The sequence below is a fragment of the Lolium rigidum genome, chromosome 6 (assembly GCF_022539505.1).
Source record: "Lolium rigidum isolate FL_2022 chromosome 6, APGP_CSIRO_Lrig_0.1, whole genome shotgun sequence".
NCBI classification, from domain to species: domain Eukaryota; kingdom Viridiplantae; phylum Streptophyta; class Magnoliopsida; order Poales; family Poaceae; genus Lolium; species Lolium rigidum.
Genome location: NC_061513.1, coordinates 300,486,264 through 300,512,247, shown reverse-complemented (window position 1 = coordinate 300,512,247; position 25,984 = coordinate 300,486,264). Strand labels below are relative to the sequence as shown.

The 25,984-nt window shown below is 41.3% G+C and overlaps 2 protein-coding genes across 2 annotated transcripts; one reads left to right on the top strand and one right to left on the bottom strand.

Moving 5' to 3' along the window:
* Positions 1–13,184: 13,184 nt before the first annotated feature.
* LOC124659019 (extended synaptotagmin-1) lies at positions 13,185–20,799 on the top strand. Its single transcript, XM_047196988.1, has 15 exons — positions 13,185–13,606; positions 14,052–14,481; positions 14,811–14,885; positions 14,966–15,073; positions 15,408–15,440; positions 15,551–15,640; positions 16,091–16,216; positions 16,671–16,814; positions 16,953–17,366; positions 17,473–17,604; positions 18,811–19,032; positions 19,128–19,403; positions 19,682–19,819; positions 19,971–20,276; positions 20,361–20,799. Exons 2-15 carry the CDS (start codon positions 14,293–14,295, stop codon positions 20,577–20,579), a joined length of 2,472 nt encoding a protein of 823 aa, XP_047052944.1. The 5' UTR covers positions 13,185–13,606; positions 14,052–14,292; the 3' UTR covers positions 20,580–20,799.
* A 604-nt stretch (positions 20,800–21,403) lies between these two features.
* Positions 21,404–25,015, bottom strand: LOC124659018 (endonuclease 2-like). The gene is made up of 8 exons (XM_047196987.1): positions 24,888–25,015; positions 24,557–24,728; positions 22,905–23,009; positions 22,677–22,816; positions 22,498–22,590; positions 22,341–22,408; positions 21,691–21,764; positions 21,404–21,567 (listed from the first exon to the last, which is right to left on the bottom strand). Exons 1-8 carry the CDS (start codon positions 25,002–25,004, stop codon positions 21,431–21,433), a joined length of 906 nt encoding a protein of 301 aa, XP_047052943.1. The 5' UTR covers positions 25,005–25,015; the 3' UTR covers positions 21,404–21,430.
* Positions 25,016–25,984: the final 969 nt, after the last annotated feature.

Genomic DNA, 25,984 nt, shown 5'->3' with positions numbered 1-25,984 from the left:
GTTCTTTTTCCGACAGTTCGGCTGCGTTAATTCTGGTCTCATCTTTCGGACCCGAATACAACCACATTGGACGAATTCTAGCCATAACTGGTTGGACTCGACGTTTCAGAAACACTGCCGCTACTTCAGTGCCGACCATGGTTTGGCCATCAGCTTCTTTGATCCGAAGAAATCTGGCGAATAACTCATCGGCTGCTACTTTTTCGTCGGGAGAGAGAATATTTTTCCAGGAATTCTTAGGCTTGGCTTCAAGGACATCGATAAAGCGAGGAAGCTGAGATTCGGGTGACAAGGAATCCTTGGCGTAAAACCACTTCAATCTCCACCCTTGCACGGACTCTCTCATTGGGAAATTGAAATAGTTGACATCCGAACGAGCTACAAATCCCACTCCTCCGGTGACAAAAGATCCGTTACTACTGCTGTATCTCTTCACATAGAAGATCTTTTTCCACAACCCAAAATGAGGCTCAACGCCCAGATATGCTTCGCAGAGGGTGATAAACACAGCAACGTGGAGGATTGAGTTGGGGGTGAGTTGCCATAGTTGGATTTCGTAAGTTCGCAAGAGATGGAGGAGCAATTCGTGAACGAGAAGCGAAAGACCTCGATATAAGAACGATAAGAACATCACGGTAAAACCAGCAGGGGGATTAGGTCGGGAAATCGCACCTGGAAAGATCACATTCCCCTCATCGGAGGAGATCAATCCCAGGCTTCGGGATCTCTTCTCGTCACGCCTGGTGACGGTCGAAGCTATCCAATCTCCGGGCCTGGGTACTGAGCCTGGTGGCGCCGGCGGCGCCGGAGCTGGGGGAGGAGCGCTTGGGGCGCTCTCCTTCGGAGGAATCAAGGAAGATTTGGCGGCGGTGCCTCCGCTCGTAGAGCTGGCGGCGGCGCTAGGGTTCTTTTTCTTCACCATCGCAAGATCCGGGAAAAGGCTGGAAAGCGATGGTGGCGGCGCAAGCAGTTGTGAACGGGAGAAGAGGAAGAACAACGAAGGGATGAATGAAGGAAGAGATTAGGGATTTCTATCTCTTGGGAAACTTAAAGAAAGCCTCGTACTGCTAGTGGGTCTTCTCTCCAGTTAATGGTTGCGGAAATCGAGGAGGTGCCTCGTTAATCATGGAAGAGGAGCGGGAATTGCTCGAGAAAAGGGCCGGCAGATCGCGTCTTATCAATCAGAATCGAGGTGTCAGAAAAACGTCATCAATGACGTCATGAGGAATGATTGCATACGAAGAGATAAGAAAGTATCAGGTGATCAACTTGAGTCTACGCACGGATTGCGAGCATCCGCACCTAGACTCGGGGGCTACTCCCATCGGGAGCGCTGGACGCGCACCCGATAGAATGAGGACTCGAAGGAAAAACTTAATCCATCGCCCGTGCCCAGACTCGGGGGCTACTCCCATCGGGAGCGTTGGACGCGCACCCGATATAACTTTTTTTTTTCGCACTCCAGGATCATGCCCGGGGACTTGATTCTGTGTAGGGTAACGTTGTTTTGCCATCGGCAGTTAACCAACAAAAGTTGGGCACGTTATTCGTTATCCCTTGCATAAAGAAAATATATCGGATGGTCTACAATAACTTGCAGGAAAGACTTCGGCAGAAGAAGATGTTCGAGTGGTACAACTTGAGCCTACGCACGGATTGCAAGCATCCGTACCTAGACTCGGGGGCTACTCCCATCGGGAGCGCTGACGCGCACCCGATAGAAGACAGAAGGAAAGCAAGAATGATCGAGGAGAAGAACTTCGGAAGAAGACATGCTTCAGTCTCTACCCGAACTATGTTCGGCTAGACACTCGGGGGCTACTGACGTGGGCATTACCCTTCGTATAACCAATGTTGCTCTACCCTATACGGTCCAACTGGAGGCCCATGAAGGTACCCGATGGCAAGATGGGCCACTAGGACGGTGCGGCGGAAGATTACTTGAAGTACAAGACACCGAAGAAGCCGAACAAGGAAAGATTAGAGATAGATCTATTGTAAACCTACTCGTACTCGATTAGGCCTCTCGAGACCTGGCCACCTATATAAAGGCCAGGAGAGGGGCTATCGGGGGACACAATCAACCTTAGCAATATTAGCCAGCAGAAGCTTAGAACTAGGTTACCCTAGCAACTAGCATCTCGACGAGATCACAGCCGAACTATTCGGCACCCCATTGTAACCTGTTTTCATCATAATCAAGAACAGCCAGGCAGGACGTAAGGGTTTTACCTCATCGAGGGCCCCGAACCTGGGTAAATCGCTCTCCCCGCTTGTCCGTGTACCGATGTCTCGTGTCAGCTTGCAGGATTCCATCAACCCTAAGCCCCTATCGGAGGGCATTGCCGAGGAGCACCCTCGACAATAGGAGCCTTCGTTTTTGTGTTTCTGTCTTTCTGTGGTGCTCTCCTCCCGAGAACTCTTTGGGGCAATATATATAGTCATTTTATTGCAAAATACATCAGTGGGTGAAAGAATCAGGGGAATCAGACGATCGAGGTGCGAACGGAGGTGGGTGGCGTGGCCAGACTTCTGGGCCGTGCCACCTGGCCTCATTCGCTCCTCGTGCCTCTCCAGGTGTGCTCCAAAAGTTCATTATGTTCCTCCCGGTGAAAAAATAATGCTCCAAAAATTCTAGGTCAATCTGACCCCGTATAGGTCTCTGAAAGTGAAAAATACGCGAAACAGAGTTTTCCTGTTCTGCGGGGTTATAAACCAAATAAAGGGGATCATTGGTAAATCCCCATTAATCAATGTAAAATATGGTATTATCATCATATATGTTGCAATTATGTGGGAATTCAATATGATATAAAGGACAAAATTCATGTATGCATTTTGCATGCATCAACATCCCTAAGCTTAACATACGCTCGTCCCAAGCATAAAGGTGATAAAACTAACATGAACTTTGGAGTTTATAATATATAGCTTCTAAATCATGCAAAGTATCACAAGGTTCAATCAATAAAGAATAACAACAAGTAACATGAAATCATAAAGTGATAACTCATACATTCTACATAGCATGCATAAAAGTAAATAACACTGGAAGTAACATGAATGACAAATATTATGAATCATAAAGCATGCTTAAGAAGATCCTATGGAATTGTTGGAAGACTTTATGTCTTCTCTTTTTAGGAATATTTATTTTGACTCTTCAACACAAGAAAGTAAGCAGGAAATGCATGTGCTAAACCTCCAACAAAATAAAAATTATAGAGCATAAACATGGTTTTGAGCTATGCAGTTCATGTCAACAATAATAATAAGGATGGGGTACCAAGTATCTCATGCATAAAGATATCTATGTGTTCATTAGAATCAATTGCATTTTGGATAATGGAAGAAGAATGGTGTTCATTAGAATGAGACTAAGAATACCCAACATGAGCATCCAAGGAAAAAATAAATTTAGCTAACTCTTTAAATGAGGATTCGTCACAAGCAATACTTCCCTTAAGAAAGCTCCGATTTGGACAAAAAAAATTGATACTTCTACAAGAAAGCTGAACAATATCTTTTTGTCAACAAGATCCACATAAACAATCTTGAACGCGTTACCTCTGAATAGAGTGAAATAGCAACTAGAATCCATAAAAGTTATGTCCTTAAGGGAATTGATGATATGGGCTCCATTTTATTGAAGAATACCTAGAAACGAAAACTCCGAACTGAAAGAATTTGAACTTTGAAGCACTTGCTATCACCACCAATACAACACTATAATGGCAAGCCAACGATTCGGCATCCATAAGAAATCATTGGGGGAAAATGATAGAATGGGCGAGATAACCAAAACAAGAACACACCTGAGCCGCGAGCACAATGCCAGGCAAGACGTGCACCCTGGTTGTCCTAGAATTTATGTGGAAGGATGAGAATGAGGCGATGGAGGGAGAAGATAGAGATCCATGGGGTGACTCCTCTTCTTCACCTATGATTTCAGTCAATATTTTTTGTGTGGAAATTAAACATGGAATAATTCCTGATCTTTCACCTATTGGAATGCTCATTGATAGAAAATAGATAATCATTCAAAGAAGTCATTATATATGTGTGCCTAAGTGTATGGAAGCACCGGAATAGAAGCAGTTTGTATGATCCGGACCTTGACATCAGGGAATGTTGTAGGTTCTTCAAAGAATCACTTTTCCTTGCTATGTATAGGTCAAAGCAATACATTAAGGAGGGCATGCCTCAATTGCTAGAGATATTTTGTAATTCCTTTATTTTGATACTATCTTTGTTTGTACTTATTTAAATTTTATACAAAATGACACAGTAGGGGATTTCCCTACTATTTTTTGTCTCAAAAAATGGCATTGATGAATGGTGAGTATTTTTATGCATGGTATGAGTGCAATGATAATGTCTTTGTGTCACATAGATTTTTTTATCAGTACTCTATTGGTCGAACTTAACCCGTCATATGAATAGTTGTAAATCGGATGGAGGGTGTACAACATACGATAGACATTGAAATTAACATGAGTAACACATATCCTTGGTAAATAAAATTAAACCTTAAACCAATTTATTAATTATTTTTCAAGGGTGCCTTTATTTATTCTTAATATAATACACCATAGAAGCCTTGGTTTTCATTTGGATTTCAAATATCACAATGACCAGGTCCCCCATAGAAGAACGCATCAGATATGATATCAGTAACACGATAACATCTAGCAGAAGACTGATGAATCGGTAGATCTTTGTCAATAAATTGGGCATGGCCTTCTGCATCAATAAACTTCAAATCGGTGAAGGAGGCGGCATTTCTCACAGGAAAGAATCCACTTCCCATTACAGGACTTGCTTGTTTAGTTGTGTGACTTGCAAATCCCCCAAATGAAATTATCAACTGTTTCTTTTCCATGTCGCGGAATAAGGATGGTGGAAAGTAACCAATTAATTGCGCGGGACCATTAAATCCATAGTGGACCTGCCAGTTACCAGATGTATTGTCCTAAAATAAAAATAATGAACAAGTTAATTCATAATAGGTATTATATAATTTGTGTGTGCTAATTTAATAGCATGAAAATTCGTGCAATTCTAATTGATTGAGTTACACACACTCAAACTATTTGGAAACATCTATTAGTTTTGGTCTAGTAGTCACAATGGGGATGATACCTTTTACATTCAATAAATTAATTGTTCGCACGTGTTTCTTGAAACAATTGTATTACATTGTATATTGAAATATTTGGCATATAATTATTTAATAACTTCCTAATTATTTTAAATATAACAGTAAATTACCATGTATACCTACCAATGTACTAAATTGATCCACTGTTTTACTCCATGGATGATAAGCTATAGTTACTTGTATAGATCAAGAGTAATACATCTAGTACAACATGAATCCATTTGAGTTCCCATTTTTGTAAAATCATGTTGAAATTTTATGTAGCTAAATATGGGGTTGGGTAGATGGCTTTAATCATTCATCTTTAATTTTTTTTATATCATAATTGTACTAGCATAAATATATAATGAGCTTCACATGTTAGTATCGTGCTATGGGACACAATACTAGATGATTTCTTATTTTTGTTGTAGAGATAATGCTCTATATCCCACTTCAAACCCCATTCCAAGATTAAATACTTATTGTCTGTATGAAACTAATGAGTTCTTTTAGTTTTCTTGGTTTATTTTCGTTAGCACTACCTAAAATAAGGTCTATCAAGTGTTCTATCTAGTTACTTTTATCATGCTTAATTATCTATGCCACCACAAAATGATCTATTCCATCTATATCAGTAAATAGGTACTTTTGGCATTGTTGTATTCGACGAAGAAGAAAAAAAGGATGGGAAAACATCTGTTTAATTTTAGTAGAATATGATTGCAACTTTAGTCATCAATTATTTAATTTTAGTAGAATATGATTGCAACTTTAGTCATCAATTATTCGACGAAGAAAGGAAATAAGTTTTAGGAATAAAATGTTCATCTGTTCTTCTGTGCATGAAAAACAACTGAACTTTATATATCTGAAACTTAAATAAATTTTTTCACCGAGAGACGAACTAAATAATTATATCAATAGTATTAAAAAAACCTTATAAACTACATCTAAGAAATAGCCTATTTTTCGATGGTATATAGGTAATTGAAATTTTTATGATCGACATGTAGGGAATTTCGAATTTTGTTTTATAGCGTACTAATATCTTGAAATATCAAGTATGATAAGAAAATCCATTTGTAATTTTAGTAGAATATGATTGCAACTTTAGTCATCAATTATTTATTTTCTTGAAGAGTTTAGTAGTACTCAAGAGTGTCCTTACTTTTAGCGCGCGTATTTTTATGTATTGCTTTTCACCCTTGAAGCTAGAAACTGGCTTAATCACATCCCCAGGAGCTATAATAGAATTTGTCCGTATATAACCAGCACACTGCATGTTGTAGCAACCATTTGGAGGCGATCCATTACCCTGACAAGAAATAACAATACAAGTCAAAGAGTAAGACTAAAATCGAACTTCAATTCATGTAATTTTGAACCAAGTCCATTGAAAATAATTTTAGCCAACCATCATACATGGTCATAAAGAATCTTTAGTTGTAAGGCCATTCACATTTATCTATTTTGGAGTTTAGGTATCTATTCATGTTTAGGCTAATGTTTTCAAAACCTTATAGTAAATAAATTTATTTAGTATATCAATATAAATGAAAATAAATTATGTAATCACATTAATTTCATAGTAGATAAGATATCAATACTCTTATGACAGAACACCAGTAATAGTAAGTCTACAATAAATTAGTCAAAACAAAAAAATTAAGATTAGTTGTTATCAGAACTTCTATCATTGAATTAACTTGTGTTGATGAAGAGTAAACTTACGGCCCATGTCGTGAAAAAATGTGTTTCCGAATCGTTGTAGAGTTCTGGATAGACCTATAAAGAAACCAACACAATCTTATATATAAATATTATCATGGCATGAAGCCATAGATAGTGAGTCTAGAACATATAATTCAAGAGAAAATTAATAAAATTTGTTGTTATCATAATGCCTATTAATATATGAGGAGTACCATTTCTTGACGTCCACTACCACTAAACGCTCTTCTAACAGTTATAAGGATCAAAGAAGTGTACCCCTTTCTTCCACGTTATTTGATCTATTGGAATACATTAGGCAAACATTTGACTATCAGTTCCAAAAGAAATATCGACCTTGCCAAAAACCATTAATTTATTTCTCACAATGTGTTAAGTTAAGGGCTCCTTGGATGACGTCTATAACTAGAAAAATATGGAAATATACCACCATTAAGAGGGGTAACCTACAAATTAAGATTTATCACCACATTAATTTTATTTGTTCGTCACCAGATGACACCTGACGCTAACATATAGTTAGATATACCCAAAGTAAGTCTAAGAAAAATAGTACTCCCTCCAATCCATATTAGTTGTAACTAATTTGGTACAACTTTGTACTAAATCAACAAAAACTAATATGGATCTCATGTAGTAATCGATGTGTGGGATTCCTACAATTTTTGCGTTGCTCATGTGGTCTATTAGTATTTCTCCTTCGGCATATAAGAAAAGCCTTTCAATTTTCAACCCGTAATGGGATTCTTAATGAATTGGAAACTTTTTACGAAATGTGGTGCTATACATGCGTGGAAGGTTTGTTCCTAGGAAAAGAGTGAGGATCGAGAATCGGAAATGAGGGAAATATAATTCATTTTAAAAATAAGGATATCAACACAAAAAACATATAGACCTTCTTTACTCAACAAACCAATATATATACATAATATGAAAACTTCTTACTTACATGCCATCCAACTGAAAATCCAGTAATAGATTCTCTTTCTCCAATAATATAGATCCAAATTGCAGCCATGCTTTGTTGTTGAGGTTCTAAGTTATATCCATAAACATCCATCGTAGCTTCTAACCCACGATAGTTTTTTCCATCTATACTTGGATTCCATGAGTGAATTGCAAACTGCCGAAACACTATTTGCTTAGTATTATTTTAGATATTTCCATATTAAAACATAAATAATGAAAAACAAAAGATAATAAAACAATAGATACAAGCATAAGACTCACATGACGTAAGTAGTCTACGGAATCATGAAACATGACATGTTCTTCATTGGTAGGATGAATTTGTGGCCATGGAATCGTCCAGTTTTGTCCCTTCATTTTTTCATGAGAGTATAATGTATGAAATAAAGAAAAATAAGCATTATTTCAAAACAAAATTGCAACTAACCACATATATGGAAATGGATCTTGGATATATCTTATGAAAGGATAACATTTACCTGTCCGATGTCAGGAAAGCATCCTCCTATAGTTGCGCTAGCAATAATAAACACACAACAAACTGCGATATGTTGATATGATTTTTTCATTTTTATTGGGGACAAAAGTTGAAACATGATGTATAGCAGTGTATCGCTTAAATAGGCTGAAGTGTTCAGAAGGGGTTAGGTGGGGGCTGGCTTTTGATAAGGAATAAAGTTTTAATAAAGTACAATCTTCAACATCGATACTAAAGTTGAAATAAATAATGAGGAACATTAATACACTTTATGCAATAAGATATAATTGAATTACTGAGATTGGGGTTAGGGAGCATTGGTGGTCAAGAATTAATAAATTGGAGTCTACTTGATATTACTACCTCTATTTCAAGGAATAAGGAGAACACATTCTAAGATGAAATATAACTAGAAAAATTGAGCAACATAATCTTTATTATATTGAACGTAATTAGTATTTTTGGATTCGTATTAAAAACACTTTCTAAAAATGCTAACTTGATAGCAATAATCCTTATATATTTGGAGAAATTCTTAGTCAAAGAAAACACAAAACACAAGGACGCCTTACTCATTGAAATGGAGGGAGTACCATAAATACAACCACCAAGAAAACAAATATTAAGACGCCATTTTATCATGTGAACAACTAGCTAGAGGGTTATGAGGGGGTTGGTGGTTGAGAAGATTTTTTTTTAGAAAAAATATATTTTGCATTAATACAAAAGTTAAAGAACCAAGTAATAAATGTCATTTCATAAATTTAGTAAAACATAATATTTGACATAAATAGTAGATTTGAGCCAAATAATAAGGGTCATTTAAAACTAGGAACAAGTAGTTAGAATAGGGTCAAGTACTGAGAGTGGGGTTACATGCATGTTAGAGGTAGAGGAAGAATAAATGTGAGGGTACATGATAGTGACCATTAATACAACAATTAAATAATTAGTAATATTAATTTTGTTATGAGTACGACTATATATCGGTTTGAAGTACTGATATATGGGTTAGGTGGGGGTTGGTGGTCGATAAAGATTATTTTACCAAAGTATCTTCTTATATGAATACAAAAGTGAAATAACCAACTAATAAGTATTAATGAAATGTAAAGATTGTACAATCTTTAAAAATTAATACTATCATTGAAACATATAATTAGCACCATCTATAGACTTCTGAACAACTACACCAAGTAGGGTCAAATATTAAAAGGGGGGTTACAAGTAGGTTGGGTCTGAGAAGAAATATATTCGACCATCCGTTATATTTACAATAAATAAAACAATCGAATATTCAAATAAGAGGCAGTTGTATATCATAGGTATCTAGTTTTAATTGTGTGAAGTGTTGAGAAATGGGTTAGAAATGGGTTGGTGGTTGACAAGAATGATATTGAAAAATATTTTTTCCCCAAATATAAATTTGAAAGTACCGCGTAATAAGGGACAATTATTAATGGTTGGACAACTAGATAAATATTTACTAGTCACTAACAACAATGAATATATCTCAAATATAAACATGAAATATGTCAAAATATTTTTAATTCACTTATAACATATAAGTTCTTATTTCAAACTAAGTTTCCTATAGTGGATTTTGTTCTTACATGCATGGGTGTGGGTGTTTCCATCACCGTTCATTTATTTCTCGAGGTTCGTGCTCACCATGGTAGATTGAAAGATTTATTTCTCTCTCCTCTTTTTATCCGAATCTCAAAGCCCAACGGATAGCGACGGAAACATCCACATCCATGCATGTAAGTACAATCGTATTTCCCAAAGTGGGATCTTGTAATCTTGAGCATGGGATTTATGTTGAAGATCATATATTATATACTAAGATACGTAGCATCCAACTTTCTCCAAATTTTGAGCTTCGCTGTGATTTTTGTTCGCGTGACACGTAACATTTTGGCGGTCTAGATCCTATGTTCCTTACCAAGCGACTGGCTCGTGCTATCTTCTGCACGTGTGCTGAATTGTTTCTGACCATTGTGTGGTGACCCTGCATACCACTTAATGTTGTAGTACGCCAGTCGTTGGTATAATTTTTTGGAAGTACCAAATGACAAATATTACATCTCTGAGAGTGATACAACAAAAATATAGCTGGTCTTTTATTTACTCACTTAATATTACAAGCCAAATATATACCTCACAGTTGAGATCCTCCAGGTCCAGAGAGGATCACTTGATGACTTAAGTTTAACCTGACCCAACTTGCGAGCAAGAGGTACTAATAAAATTAATACCATGAGTACTCAAACACCGATGTTCTATAGAGTTCGATGTTGTTCGACTACTACTTAAATGTGACATCTACGCTTCTGATTCCTTGTTGGTCTCCTCAAATCCATAGGCTATCATGTAGTCCACCGCCTCAACGACTCCATTCAGGTCTAGTTCTTCGTAGTTGATGTCTTCAGCATAAGGAACCTCCTCATCAGCCTTCAAGTGGTTCAACCAATCTAAGCATGGGGTTCAATGTAGGATGAGTACGAGCGTACTCAGCAAGTTCATGATAGGAAAAAGGGGTTTGATGTACTCAACAAGTTCAGGCAATCTAATCATGGACTAGAAAGTCATAGGCAATGTAGGTTTTGATAAACATTTCTTCAAAATGTTGCTTTTATTCTGAAAACCTATGTCCGTGAGCCTTCAAAGGGTGTTTAGAAATTCATGGAGTTTCTTTCCTAACGCGTTCGTAGTTCCTTCCCCGAATAAGGATTGACAAGCCACAATTTGATACTCTCTAGAGGTGTTTTACTTTTCCCATAAGAGAACTTAGCCATGTTGCACGATCGGGCATACTTTCCCGTCCATACTTCTTTTAGTATGGGGCTCGATCTAAGGTCCTAGCCACTAAACCCTAAACCCTAGTTACTATGTAAATCATATAAATCAAAGAACCCCTCAAATCTCTCTTTTACATTCTTATGCACAAAGATCGAGACAAACGTCATAATATGATTGCATGATGATGACCTAATTTTATGTTTACATATACTTTAAAACTAATGATTTGATTATTGTTTTAGAGATTTTGGGTGTGTATTTTCCATTCCCACGAATCAAACACCTAATTTCGTAAATTCTTGTGCTACAAAACAATCATGTGTCGCTGCACATGCATTAACATCATATATTCTTATATATGATTCCAATTCCTACACCCTAAACCCTAAACCTAGGCCATTAGGGTTTGTGTCCTAGCTACTTATTCCTGAAGATAGAATAAGTCCTCTCCGAAGAACTCTATTATCCGCTCCGATAATGCGTCTAGTGTCGTTGAAGGGTGTCTGGAGGTTGTTAATTCTCCTATGGATCTCGCTGGATTTGCTTTTGTGATCCCTCTGATTTATGCTTGTCGATCTTTCACCATCGGCAATGGTTTGTTGCTCCCCTACGTTGGTTATTTGGGGTCTTAACACGACGACTTCACTTCTTGTATCTACTACAAAAAGCTCTAGTACGACAAGCTTTTTCCGGACTCAAACGAGAGAGGTGTGAGGACTGGGGTGCGCCTTCGATCTCCTCGATCGTTCAGAGTGCTTATAGCAGTCGCTAGTTGGTCCAAGGAACTTTATCATACTTATTAATTACTTCGGGTTTCCTTGTACTATAGTACAGTTTAGTATTATGAATAGATCACCAAACTTTTCATATAATAACAAATTAAAGGGTATAAAATGCCACAGAATCCTAGGCTACTTGCCGCCCGACGGCCCGTCCCGGTCGTTGCCTCCCTCCATCCTCAGCTTCTCCGCCGCCCGCCGTACGACCGCTAGAGCTCGGTGGGTCGCCGCGTCCTCTAGCAGGCGCTACCACAACGTCTTGTTGGCGGCATCCTCGGACTTCTTGAGCGCCTCGAAGAACTCTACTAGAGCCCTCTGCTCCGCCGCCTTCTCCTCCGGGTCAGGCCCGTCGTCAGAGGAACAATCGAATTTGGAGGAGTCATCCTCTGCGGCGGCCACCTCCCTGTGGCGTTCCATCTTGGCGTCGAACGCCGCGTGGGCCGCCCGCTTCTCCTCTACTTCCTGCTCCGCGCCAGCCATGAACTTCACATCCATGGCCGCGTCGATGACGTTGTTCGTGCTTTCGTCGTCCTCCTCCTCCTCGTCGGAGCTCTCGACCGAGGGAGGTGGAGCCGCATGTGGAGACGCAGTAGCCTAGCTGCGCCAGGCGCTGCTCATGGCAAATGCGGAGGGCTGTGTGGAGGCGGCGCTACGGTGGAGGTTGTGTGGCGGCTAGGGTTTGTGTGGGAGGAGATGAGATGTGCGCGCCCCTCTTTATTTACGCCGGAGGCAGCCGAGGGGGTGCGACACGCGTTGGCAGTGGTAGGCGGCGGCCACTCGGCAGGCAAGACATCGCCATTAACGTGGCGCAGACTCGGCGCCAGTATCGGCGTGGCTGAGAAGACGCATCGAGCATAGGTCGCTGCCAAGCGGGCCCGACGGAACGTCCACCAGACGCGAGCGGACACTCGGCGCGCCCACGAAGACACATTCAAGACGCATATTTAAGCTAAGTTTGTGTTTTCGCGGACAGCTCAGTCACGTCGAGCCGCTAGACCTGGTTCCTCACGCATTTTAAGCCCGCGCGAACGCAAAATCGGTGGCGCAGCTCATCCATGGGGCGGTTTGTGCGATTTCGCTAGAGGGGCTAGAGAGACGGGGAGGAGGCAAGTCCATACGCGTACGCAGTGCAGACCGAAACCATGTCAGCGCGAAGCAGCCCACGTCGCCGTGACAGGTCGACGGACGGACGGACGGCGAATTGTCCGTTTCTCCCGACCGCGACACAGAGGAGCAGACGCCGACCTTTTTTCCTTTCGTTTTGTTTCTGCAGTTTGGACGGCAGCAGGCGGCCTCGTGGTGTGAGAGCAGAGGAGAGTGCGGTTGAACTCCCTCCACTCCGTCGCTCCCAAATTTGACGCATTCCTTTCCAGCCCAAAGTTTCCAATTTTCCAACCCAGCGAGCGCTCCAACGAGACCTGCCCCGATTCCAAGTCCAACCACCCCTAAATTTCCACCTTCCCTGCTCCGCACTTGCCCAATTTGTTTGTTTGGGCGATCTTTTTCCGGCCGTCAACTCCTCTGCTCACCGGCGGAGGAGAAAAGGCGGCTCCTTGGCGGCGGGGAGATCGAGTCTCCGGCGCCCAATCTGATCCGCGGTCAACTGAATTGGGAAAAAGCCGCCTTCTTCTTCCTCCTCCTCCACCTCTTCTTTGAGAACGAGGAGCGGCGGGGGCGGTTGCCGAAGAAGCTTTACACCGATCGGTAAGCTTTTCCCCGCATTCATGGAGTCGTTCTCGTTCCAATCTCGCATCTCTGTTCAGCGCCAGTTACCACTACTTTTTAGCATATTCCAATCCGATGATTGACCGTTCAGTTGTGCGGGTAGATTGCGACGGCGCCGTAGCCCCGTAGGCAGGTTATACACTCAGGCTTTCCTCTCTACTACTTTTCCGTGGTCTACAAGGCTCGTAATTCAAGCATTGACCTGGGTGGAGAGGCTCATCTGGGTCATTTTCTTCTTCATGATACTAGTTGCTGCCATGGATTTTATTGCGGGAATGTCTACTTTTCCCCTCTATCTAGAGGCCATCTAGATGCGGGCTGAAAGGTCGGGTGGAACTGAAAGATCTCATAAGTGGGGGTCCTAACCGTCTCATGCTGCTGGTGGCGTATCTTCTTGTGGCCATTAACGGTACCCAAATTGCAGGTGGTGGACAGGTCTGGCATCCATAACCAACAGTGCCCCAAGACCGAAGAGGATGTGTGGGTTGTTATAGGAGCAAAAGATGAGATGAACTTTGGAGGACAGGAGCCAGTGGGGACAAAGGCATAAAGCACCAAAGGTATCTGCTACCATACCAAGGTGCGTGTTTGTTTGTGTGGGATCCTAGAAGGGCAACAAGGAATCAGCTTTGTTGCTGAAGCCTCAGAGAGACGAGGGGGCAGAGATGGCGAAGAGGAGGATGAAGAAGCTGCACGCCAAGGACGCGCTGGAGTTCTTCAACCAGGTCATGGTGGAGCAGCCCTTGCTCCCGTTCCTGATCCCGCTCGGCCTCTTCGCTTGGTTTCTCGAGCGCTGGGTCGTGCCCTTCTCCAACTGGGTTCCCCTCGTGGCCGCCGTCTGGGCGACCATTCAGGTAGTTATTTGATACTTCCCCCATGCTGTTCAAATGAATAGGTTCATAGGTTGCAGTGAGTTCAGCTCCGTTCTGTTTTATGCATTTTGATTTTTTTTAGGAGAATAATCTCTGGATTGGGCATTCAGATGACACTTCGTAATTTAACAAGAATCACTCTTTGACGAAAACGAAGTGTAGTTATTTTTTATTAGAAAAGTGCTGATCTGTTTTGTGCTATTAAGTGCTAACAATTTTGAATATAAAATTAACCGCAAACAACATTTTATCTGTGCCAACTACAGTTTGTTCGTCTTCTTAGTGCTTACCCTTTTGTATGATTAATGCAGTATGGGAGGTTTAAAAGAAATATGGCTATTGAAGATTTGAACAAAAGATGGAAGCACCTGATACTGAACACAACAGTATGTTCTGTTCCCTTTCTCAGTTCACCTTCCTCTTTATTCATGGACATCCAGCCATACTCACTGTACCTCTGTTGTAGCCCACCACACCAATTGAGCCTTGCGAGTGGCTGAACAAACTTTTGATAGAAGTTTGGCCCAATTACATGGAACCGAAACTATCAAGGAAGTTTCAATCTACTGTTGAGGTCAGCCTCTGCATCACTTCTTGATATTACATTTTGTTCTTGGATCTAATTTAGCACTCAGTAGTTCAAAAAGATATAGCAAATCATATCTGGACACACTATTGACTTGTTGTCATTAGAGGATAGACAAGCACCTGACATCTGAGCAGGTTGTCCTTGAGATTATATGCGTTTGATGTGTGGAAGTTGATGGTTCAAGAGTCAAAGCTATTAGCAGATTCCTGCGATTCCATTAATTTTATATAGTCAATATTTATTGCAAATTATGTTGCGTGCTGGTATATATACTGCATTGTTTATATAAGTAGCTGACCTGAGCTCCATAATTTTACAGAGACGTTTAAAGAGTCGAAGACCAAAATTAATAGTAAGTTCTCTCTAATTCGTTTATCGTCTTTTGTTGTTATTCTGGTTGCAGTACTGAACCCTTTTAATGGAGATAATTGCTGTACTAAAACCTTGGTCTTACATCCCCAGGATAAAATAGAATTACAGGAATTCTCACTGGGCTCGTGTCCACCTACCTTGGGAGAACAGGGCATGCGATGGATGACTTCAGGTGAACAGGTCAGTTGTCCATATTATGCAGTTTTGTCTGCAGTGCAGACCTGTTATCCAGTGTTTTAGTTTATTTGCTCATGGATCTTTGTCGAATCCAAAAAATCATATCATGCCAGTGTATATTTCAAATTTATCAATGACAGACTGAAAACTAATTTAGTGAAAAGGTTAATCTTTAAATTCATCAGTATCATTAATGATGTCTTCAGTGATTCGTAAGCGAGAGGCTTAACACCCATCTTATGTCCAAAGCCAAACATAAAGAGTAACTGTATAGTGATTCTTATTATGATTATGTAATATTGTATGCACATACGAGCTGAGAATGAAGATATCCTTAGTTATTTTCAAATATGTTATGTTCTAAGAAGTAGGATGGGTACCCGGAAGCTGTATTTATTTACAGTACATTCATTGGGTGCACAACTTATACCTATAATTTTTTGGAATGTGCAGCAAGTCATGACCTTGGGTTTTGACTGGGACAGCAAGGAGATGAGTGTAATGTTTATGGCGAAATTAGCAAAGCCACTAATGGGCACCGCTCGCGTTGTTATAAACAGCATCCACATCAAGGGAGATGTATGTCTTCTGCTCTCTCCATTGGTTATGCTCTTTCTAACCATTATATCTAATTTGAATGTAGAATCTTTCCAACTTTGTTTAACGACATCAAGAGTCTTACTATTAGCATCAAGGATGAAAAATGTGTTTTGTAAAGCCATTTGAGATTCTGAGTGATTGACATAGGAAATAAAGTTTTAGCATGCATTGAATTTATAAGCACTCGTTGGCTATTAGAGCAAAGACATGGTGTCTTGTATTGTTTCACAGGAAGCATTTTTTGCGAAGCTTTGTGGATTTTGTGTAACTTTTTTTTATGACTGCAGCAGTTTACTTAAAACTGTTATCTGATTTTGTCTTGACTGCAATATATGTATAACAAATCATAATGGATAACAGTTGATTTTCCTGAGTTGCAGCACCATAGGATCGAGTTATTGTACTATCTCTGATTCAAATTATGTTGTTGCAGCTCCTACTAAGTCCCATTCTTGATGGTGAAGCTGTTCTCTATTCTTTTGAATCTACTCCAGAAGTCAGGATAGGAGTAGCATTTGGAAGTGGTGGAAGCCAAGCTGGTCCTGGTACGGAGTTACCGGGTGTCTCAACATGGCTGGTGGGTTTGTATGGACCATTTAGTCCAGGTTTTTATATCTTTACAGATTCATTACGTAATGGTGGTGACCATTTTGTACTGACATTTGGAAGCTAAATTCAGTTGACGTATCTAATGCTTGCTTCGTGAATCATCCAGGTAAAGCTTTTGACTGAAACCATAGCGAAGACAATGGTTGAGCCACGCCGTCTCTGTTTTTCTTTGCCACCAGTAGATCTAAAGAAACAGGCAGTTGGTGGTGTTCTTTCCGTTACTGTTGTATCAGCTAGTAATCTTGGCAAAAAAGGCACAGCCAATGAGTTAGGGAACCGACAAAGCTCAAGTGGAAGCACTACATCTGGGACTGCTGATAACAAGGTAGTACATGCATTTGTTGAGGTAGAAGTTGGCAATTTGATGAGAAAAACCGGTAAATCTGAGGGTCCAAATCCTACATGGAATAGCACATTTAACATGGTACTGCATGGAGAGACAGGTGTTGTAAAGTTTCTTCTGTATGAACTGGATTCTGGTGGTGTTAACTTCAATTACCTTACAAGCTGCGAGATAAAGGTAGGGTAGAGATAATGCTCTTTTTATTTTGCTATACTTTTCATCACTGGATATATTTGAGGATCTTCCCGCATATCCGAGGACACTAAGAAATCGATTTAAACAGGTCAAGTATGTGCTAGATGGTTCGACAATATTTTGGGCTATAGGGCACAATTCTGGTGTGGTTGCAAGGCATGCTGAGAACTGTGGGAAAGAAGTTGGAATGGTGGTTCCATTTGAGGATAATACAGGCGAGGTAATTCACCTATTTCTTGTCATTTCTTCTATAGTACCTATCTGTTATTTTCACATAGTATGTGTTTCCAGACCTGATATAAGTTTGTAACTTGTAATGCATGAATTAGGGCTCCTTTGATTCATAGGATAGGAGAATTATAGGAATGGGAAAAACATAGGATTAATATGTCATGCCTAGTTGAATCCTATAGGAAGATGAGTTCTCTTTGATTGTGCCAAAGGAATTTTTCCATCAGGTATGACCTTATGTTCTTTTCCTATAGGATTTGCACTACAAGATTCCTATAGGATATGTTCCTATGAATCAAACAAGTAGTGTAGGAAAAAATCCCATAGAGTCTAAATCCTAAATAATTCCTACGAATCAAAGGAGCCCTTAGTATTTGCTGGCTAGGGAGTAGTTTAGATTGCCTGGTTGAGTTGTGGCTTAGTGTCCTTTCCTGGCCATGTTGTAACAGTTTTAGCCTGATTTTCCGCTAATTAACTGGACAGCTCTCTTCTTTTTATTTAATGGATGAAGGCAATTCTTTTGCCTCTGCTTCAAAAAATAGTATTTGCTGGCAAACTTTCATAAGCTGTCTAAAGAAATAAAGAATCCATCCCAGTGGCGGAACTACAGCCCGGCATGCCCGGGCTCCGGCACCCGAACTCCTTTGATGCTTTACGAAAATTGCTAGCTTAAGTACTCATTTGTTAGGGCAAACTGTGGTCAAGATGGCCATGCCTTGATCTTGCCCAGGCTCAAAGTTTGAACTAGCTCCGCCACTGCATATGTCTGTTGGAGGTTATCCTTATGCATAAAATTACACATTAGGACCTTGATACCTTGTCCTTCAGATTGTGCGCTACGGTCAACTAGGTCCACGAACTTCATAGCTTACACATCCACAGCCAGGAACTTGTATAAGTGGTTCATATTTAGTCCCACGAACACCCCAACATGGCACACTGGTACAACCTGGCTGCGTGGCACACGTTCTACACTTCTTTCCTTAAAGATTGAAATGTCGAAAGATCTTGCCAGTATGGTGATAACATATTGGCATAATACTAATTATAAATAAGTTCTATGGGTTTTGAATACAAACTGGTTAACTAGGATTGGCTGGCTATGCCATTTCTTGCCTTTCTTGTTTTAGTTTACTATTTACTTATGGATGGTACTTCAAACTGTTTGAAATTCTGCATTTTCTTTTGTTTGCAGTTAACTGTCAGCCTTGTGCTAAATGAATGGCAATTCGCTGATGGGTCTGTTACAGTAAGCAAGTCTCTGAGCAATGGATTTCAGAGTTCTCTTGATGGATCGCCCAAGCTTCAACCTAGGACAGGAAGCACGCTCAGAGTGAAAGTATTGGAGGGTAGGGCCCTTGCAGTAAACAGTAAATCTGGGAAATGTGATCCTTATGTGAAGCTCCAGTATGGAAAGGTTTTTTTTTTTACCTTACTCAACTTTTGTCCAACTACCAAAACTCATATCCAGTTAAGATAATTGTGTATTCTAACCTCGGATTATGTCACTAGGCTCTGTACAGAACAAAGACGCTCTCTCGTACAGCCCAACCAGTTTGGAATGACAAGTTTGAGTTTGATGAGATTGCTGGTGGTGAATATCTGAAGATCAAATGCTATAATTTAGATACATTTAGTGATGACAGCATTGGTAGTGCAAGAGTAAATCTGGAGGGACTTCTAGATGGTGCTAGCCGAGATGTTTGGGTACCACTTGAAAAGGTAGATTCAGGAGAGATCAGGCTCGAAATAGAGCGAATACAAAATGATCAGAATGACAATCTGAAGGTATGCATTTGTAATCATTCATTTTTTGTATTGTGAAAGAGTAGTACCATCTAGGGACCCTAGTAGGAAATTAAATTATGCTCAGTAAACTTTGTACTAAATCCCCGACACTTATTATGGATTGGAGGGAGTAGTAAACATGAAGCCCTTCAACTACTAAGTTGGATATCCTTGATTATTTTATAGTCAGGTAGCCTCATAAGTATGATTTTCTTAGTGGACTGTTTTGTCAACTGCTTTTGTGCCTGTTGAACCTCAATTGTGCTTCGTTTTTTCAGAGATCAAGCAGTAAAGTTGAAGCTGGGTGGATTGAGCTAGTCATAATTGAAGCCAGGGATCTTGTTGCTGCTGATCTGAGAGGAACTAGTGATCCTTATGTCAGGTTGCATTATGGGAATAACAAGAAGCGAACCAAGGTTCGGTGATAAATCATGCTTGTATTTTTGTCAATCAAGCCATCAAGAAGTCTATTGTTTTTCTGATGAAACTGAATCCCCCAGTTCCTTATAGAAAAAAAAACTCTATTCCTCCGCAACCAGATGAAACTGAACAATTCCTTCGATGCAGGTCATCTACAAGACACTGTCTCCGCAGTGGAACCAGACATTTGAGTTTGCGGAGACCGGAGAACCCCTGATCCTGCATGTCAAGGACCATAATGCGGTCCTTCCGACCGCCAGCATAGGCAACTGCACGGTCGAGTACAGCATGCTCTCTCCGAACGAACCCGCCGATAAGTGGATACCACTGCAAGGAGTGCGGAGCGGAGAGATCCATGTGAAGATTGTGCGGAGAGTTGCGGACTCAGGGAAGAAAACCAGCCTAGAGACAGATGTGTCGGCCCTTGGCAAAGGACACAATATATCAGCACAGGTGAGTCAATGCATTCATGTCTCTGTGACATCCATTATTGTTTGTATGTTTGTGTTGATGAACATCCTTTGAAACTCTGAACAGATGCGGGACAGCTTGAAGAAATGTGCGGGCCTGGTTGACGAAGGCGGCGACACGGAGGCGATGTCGTTGGCCTTGACGGAGGTGGAGGGCGTCCAGGACGAGCAGGAAGTGTACATCCAGCAGCTGGAGCGGGAGAAGGCCGCGCTCCTGCGGAAGATAAGCGAGCTTGGTTCAGAAATCGTCAGGTCATCCTCCGGGCCTGCAAGGATGCCCTACTAGTTAGATCGACAATTGTAGTACTCCACGAACAAGTTGGCGAAGTGCTAATGAATTTTCGTAGAACTATATATATGTAATTTATCAGTGGTTTACTTGTAAGTAAGTAGACGGTTAGGAAACAATGGAGAAATTATAACGTGGCGACGCCCTTAAAGTTGTATAAAGTTCATTGAAAATGACTTGTAAATTTTCAAAAAGAATCTCAAATCATTTTGTCGTATTTCTAGTGCTGAAGTAGTAGACCAGTATTTGCAGGCCTTTTGAGAGCTCACTACTGCAAATATTTTGAGAATTGGATCCCTTTGGATTCTTTAATTTGTGTGTTTCCAAAATTCTAAGAAATTCGTCGTATGTGATTCAGACATGAATAAAGAATTTGATGCACCACTTGGTCCCATATTGATTATTTTCATCCATTCTAACAGACTGGCGTGAGCAACTGAATTTACTCATCTCCTAGAGCTCTAAGCTCCCAGTGTTTTGGAGTCATCAGGTATTTCCAGAATGCTAGAGCAATTTGCTACAAGATTTATATACATACAGTTAATTCATATATAGATATGAATATGATCTCAGACAAACATCAAGTCTCGATCGAATGTAAACAAATGGAGATGACGAGACAAACTAAAACATCGCTTTGAACTGTGCTCTTGGATTGGTATATTGTTCAAGCAAATACAGGGGCTATAAATATTACAAATTATACACCAATTGGCTTTTGAATGCTGTGCTATTAATACGTGATCCTTATTACAGAATTTGCGAACTTGCTGAAAGTAGACCAAATAACTTGGTAGCAGAGGCCTGATATAAATCTTTTCTGCATTCTCTGAGTGGTAATTGTAGCCTTACTGTACTTGCAATAACGGTATAGTATCTACTTTCGTGGTCTTGTCAAATATGCGGTTGAGTATGAGCGCCAATCTGATGCCGCCCTGTGCCAATCTCCTCTCAACAACGGGGTACCTGGAGTTGTAATATTCATCTGCATTCCAGAGTGCAGAATGGCCAAACCGTTAGTAGTGGACTCTATAGGCTAAATGCATATATATTGCACTGCACATTTTCCTAGTGGTACTGCGAATACAGGTACTAATAAATTATATACCTCCTAGAACAGTGCCATTCGCTGCGTCCGCGTAGGCGTACTTGCACGCCAATCCTACGCTCTCAACTGCGTAGCTGCACGAGAGATTCGATACAATATATCATGCCAAATTTTGAGGATCAGTTTTTTTTTCGATAAAGGATGCTTTATTACTTTTGGGAAGCAATTACATCCAGCCTCTGCATAACCAGGATGCACACAGCTGTTCAACGAGTCTGTAACCAACAAAGTAAAGGGAAAAACTAGGCGAAATACATATCGGAACGATGAATCATAAATCGCCTAAGGTGTGGGTGGTGCTGCAATCCGTAGACTATGCTGCCACCCATGTAGGGAAAAAGTATCCCTCGCCGTATCCTCCAACCGTGTACAGACCTCCGTAAATAGGTCTCGGTTCTCCATCCGCTGAAGAGGTAACCACAAACGGAGAATACCTGTACATCTGTAGATGACCTGCAACAAAGAACAATTTTTGTCATTAAAAATCTTGTCATTTCTACTTAGCCAGAGTGCCCAGATAACTGCTAGCGCCCCCACCCTAAGAAGCAACTTAAACCTTGAATCGATACCGTGGAGCCAATTACCTTGAGGATCAGTTAGTTGCGACAAGAACCTGAAGCAAAACTGAATAGATTGGGTATGAATCCTACTCATTTGCGCAGGTTGCCTTCTTGTTCGCGCAGTTTTCCCATTGACTTATGTCGTCAGACCATCCATTCTACAGTTCACGGCATACCTTGAACTGGATGAAGAAGCATGAAAATAAAATATTGAATAGGTGAGTTTATTATGTAGTAATATACTTACTGTGAGGTTCGTGTGGAGGGCTTCCACCATGGTGTCCAGGTCCCTGTCGTACAGGTTCTTCATCACCGTCTCGATGATGCTGACATCCCACGTCTGAACATTTGACAAAACTTCAGTTATGGGATACAAGTCTGAATACAGACAGAGGATGTTTTATGGAAGAGGAGAGCAGGACAAACATGGTGCAGGTTTTCCTTCCTCTTGTACCAGCGCACGCTGATGGTGTTCCCGCCCTCGTCTTCCTCGAAGGCGACGTGCAGGGGCTGGTGCACGTCGCCGACAAAATGCGACAGGAACATCAGGCTCTCCGTCAGGTTATCTGAATTAATTGGGAACCAGTCAGTCTTGAGAAACCCTTTGCCTGTTTTGTTTTGGCAGTGTGATTGGATGAAGCTCGTGAGACTTACATGAACTCATTGGTGAATCTCCGTAGGTGAGGAGCTGGGCCGTGTAGTTGTTGATGGCTCCGATGACGCACATTCCTTGCACGCCCTTAGAGTTATGGCAGTCCCCTGAAATGTTACATCCATGAGCTCACCATGTATGTTGTTGCTAGCACGGTAGAAATCATAGCACATTATCATGTCGATCGTCTTATTTCATTCCACCATCGCATACCAATATAGCATGCCCATTTATGATTGAACTCTTAACATGCGCATGTGATTATTGCGTGTCCTCACAAATGGACATACCATGGGAACGTGCATGCCCTTAAGATATTCGGTTATGATGATCTGATCCACCTATCCTATCCTATCCACAAACAAATAACATATCCATCATGCTCGCCCTCGTGCAAATTATTCAAGTAGTTATTATCCTCTAATTTATGAGAGCAATTGTGTGTCGATCCCATCTGATGAGAGTCGTTGGCCGAGAAACAAATAACATATCCATCACGCTCACCCTCGTGCAAATTATTCTAGTACTATATTCGTTCCATAATATAAGCCATTTTGGGGAGCTAAAAGCGGCATATATTGTGAAACAGAATGATAGTAGTCATTATCCTGTAATAATTTATGAGAGCAATTGTGCGATCCCATCCGATGAAAGTCTTAGGCCGAGAAGAACGTGGGTTGGATCACACGGGATCATGTGCATGATGCCTGAAGACTGACAGAAGGCGCATCAATTGGTTGGGGAGGAGAGAGATGCACTCCCTTGTCTAAAATAATAGAATCATACATGTGCCTTATCATGTTGTTTAATTAGCATAACAACAATGAATTTCAGTGTAACATAATCCTAAGTTCCTCCTAACTGAGCTATGACTAGTGAAGAGAACACATTGCATGTGATCGCTGGCCCAAGATGCAATACTTTGTTCTGATCTGATCCAGCAACAGTTTCTAAATGTGTGTATGTATGCCGAGTTGAGCATCACCGTGTGGGCGAAGCGTGAAGCAAGCAACCAAACTCATCAGAGAATGTATATTGGGAGAGTTTTTTTTAAAGCTTTACTCAACCTCCATGTCCTCCCCTGCAAGCAACGTCTACTGATGCTCGATTGGGAAAAACATCACAACAGAACCGAGCAGCGTCTACAACTTTTTGTAGGGAAAGGAAAATCCATCATAGATGCCCCCTTTTGGATGTCAAACTCCTCCTAATTGCTACAGATGGAAGGGAAAATGTGAGCATTTGTGAGACTGACCAGTGAAGGCTCGCGTCCCAGCTAGGCCCTGGGTAACGGGAACAAAGAACTGCACAATTTGGTCATATTTAGAGATGGCTGAAAAAGTCTATATAATTCTAACCAGTTGTTGAAAAGCAAAATTGTCAGCATGCAAACTCTAGTGACATGTATCGGAGTCAAAAATTTGAAGTGCGTTTTCGTGGCGGTTCTGGCTCCTTTGGACATAATAAATGGCGCGCAACTGAAGTGCTGTTTGGTTTACGCGAGGGAACAAGCATTGTGCTTTTTTTTTTTACAGTAACAAGCATTGTGCTAGTACTACACTAGATTTCAGAAAGAGTACTAATAAAGAGGAAAGAAGCTAGCGAGCGAGGAAGAATTAAAGGGGCCGGGAGGGAAGGAGGAGGAAGCACCGACGGGTGGACTTGAAGTTGCAGACGCCGGGCGTGTTGGCGTAGTGGAGAGGGCTGGCCCAGTGGTAGCGGAACCGCACATTGTCCGCCCACGGGCACATGGTCGACAGCTCCCCTCCAGCCGCCTCCGGCAGCAGCTCCTGCACCGCCGCCGCCGCGTCCTCCGACAGGTACCTCTGCACAACGCACGCAACGCATAATTCAGCACAAGAAACTAACGCATTCCTTAATTTATAGTAACTTCCTCGAGCTAACAAACAGCTCGATGATCTAGCTGAATTATCTCAGCGATGAGGGAGAGTGCGCGCGGCGTGCGGACGACGGAATGGACGTACCTCGGCGATCTTGCAGGTTATGATGTGGCCCTCCTTGCCCCACGCGGCGGCGCGGCGAGCTGCGAGCAGAGAGACGAGGAGCAGGAGCAGAAGCTGCTGCGGGCGCGGTGCCGCCATCTCCAACGCTCCTTCTTCCCCTCCGTCCCTCTCTGCTCTGCTCGGGCGGACGACGATGAGGGCTCTCTGTCTGTCAGTCTGTCTCGTCCCGGCGATGGCTCATGGTTGCTTCGGGTCTGGGCTCTCCTATTTATCAGCACCGTTGGTCCGGATGCAACGTAACGTGCGTCGTTGGGGTCTCTCGCTCAGATCGGCCAAGCCCGAATCCTCTATGTGGTCCGGTTCCGCGATGAATGTTCTAGGAGGGCCAAGTCAATTCAGCCCGTCTAATAGCTCTGGGCCTCTGGCGCAATAGTATTCGACCTACAAGTTTTTTTTTAGTTTTTCGACCTATAAATTTGTTGCGATGTGTTCCATAAAAGTGCTTCACAAGTGATGGCTAACCGGCTTAAGTTGATTCTACATTATTTTTGAGGAGTAATATGTCTTTGTTTCCAGGAGATGACAACATCATATCGGCACTTTATGTAGAGAAACATATCGAAAAAGGAACATCTATTGTGCTCTAAAGCTAGGCATGATGAAGTTGTATGATCGCACCGAGTGGGGCTATCTAGAGGCAATTATGATCCGACACTTCAATTTGAACCCCCAAAATCCGCCAGAGCTACTACAGACCAGACTCGTGTGGACCGACTACTGCGGAGAGGTGATACACGAATGCGCCGACGAAATAGGAATATTTTAGGGAATGATGTATATTATTTCTTTCTGTTGGAGCACCTTTTGGAGTGATTTTTGGGAGTTTGAGATTAGGATTTGGAGTCATTTTGTTGGATATGATCTGACAAGTGTATACGTAGAGAGTTCTTGTGGGTGGGGGAGGGGGTGGAATGTTGTACATATCTTTTTCCGGGATTCAAAATTTAAAACAAAGTATATTTAGAACTGCTTGTCCGACTAATAAAAAACTAGTTTCACCATTACGCTATTCATGTCAAGATCTTCAAAACTAAATCTCATGGACCAAAGTGTTCTTA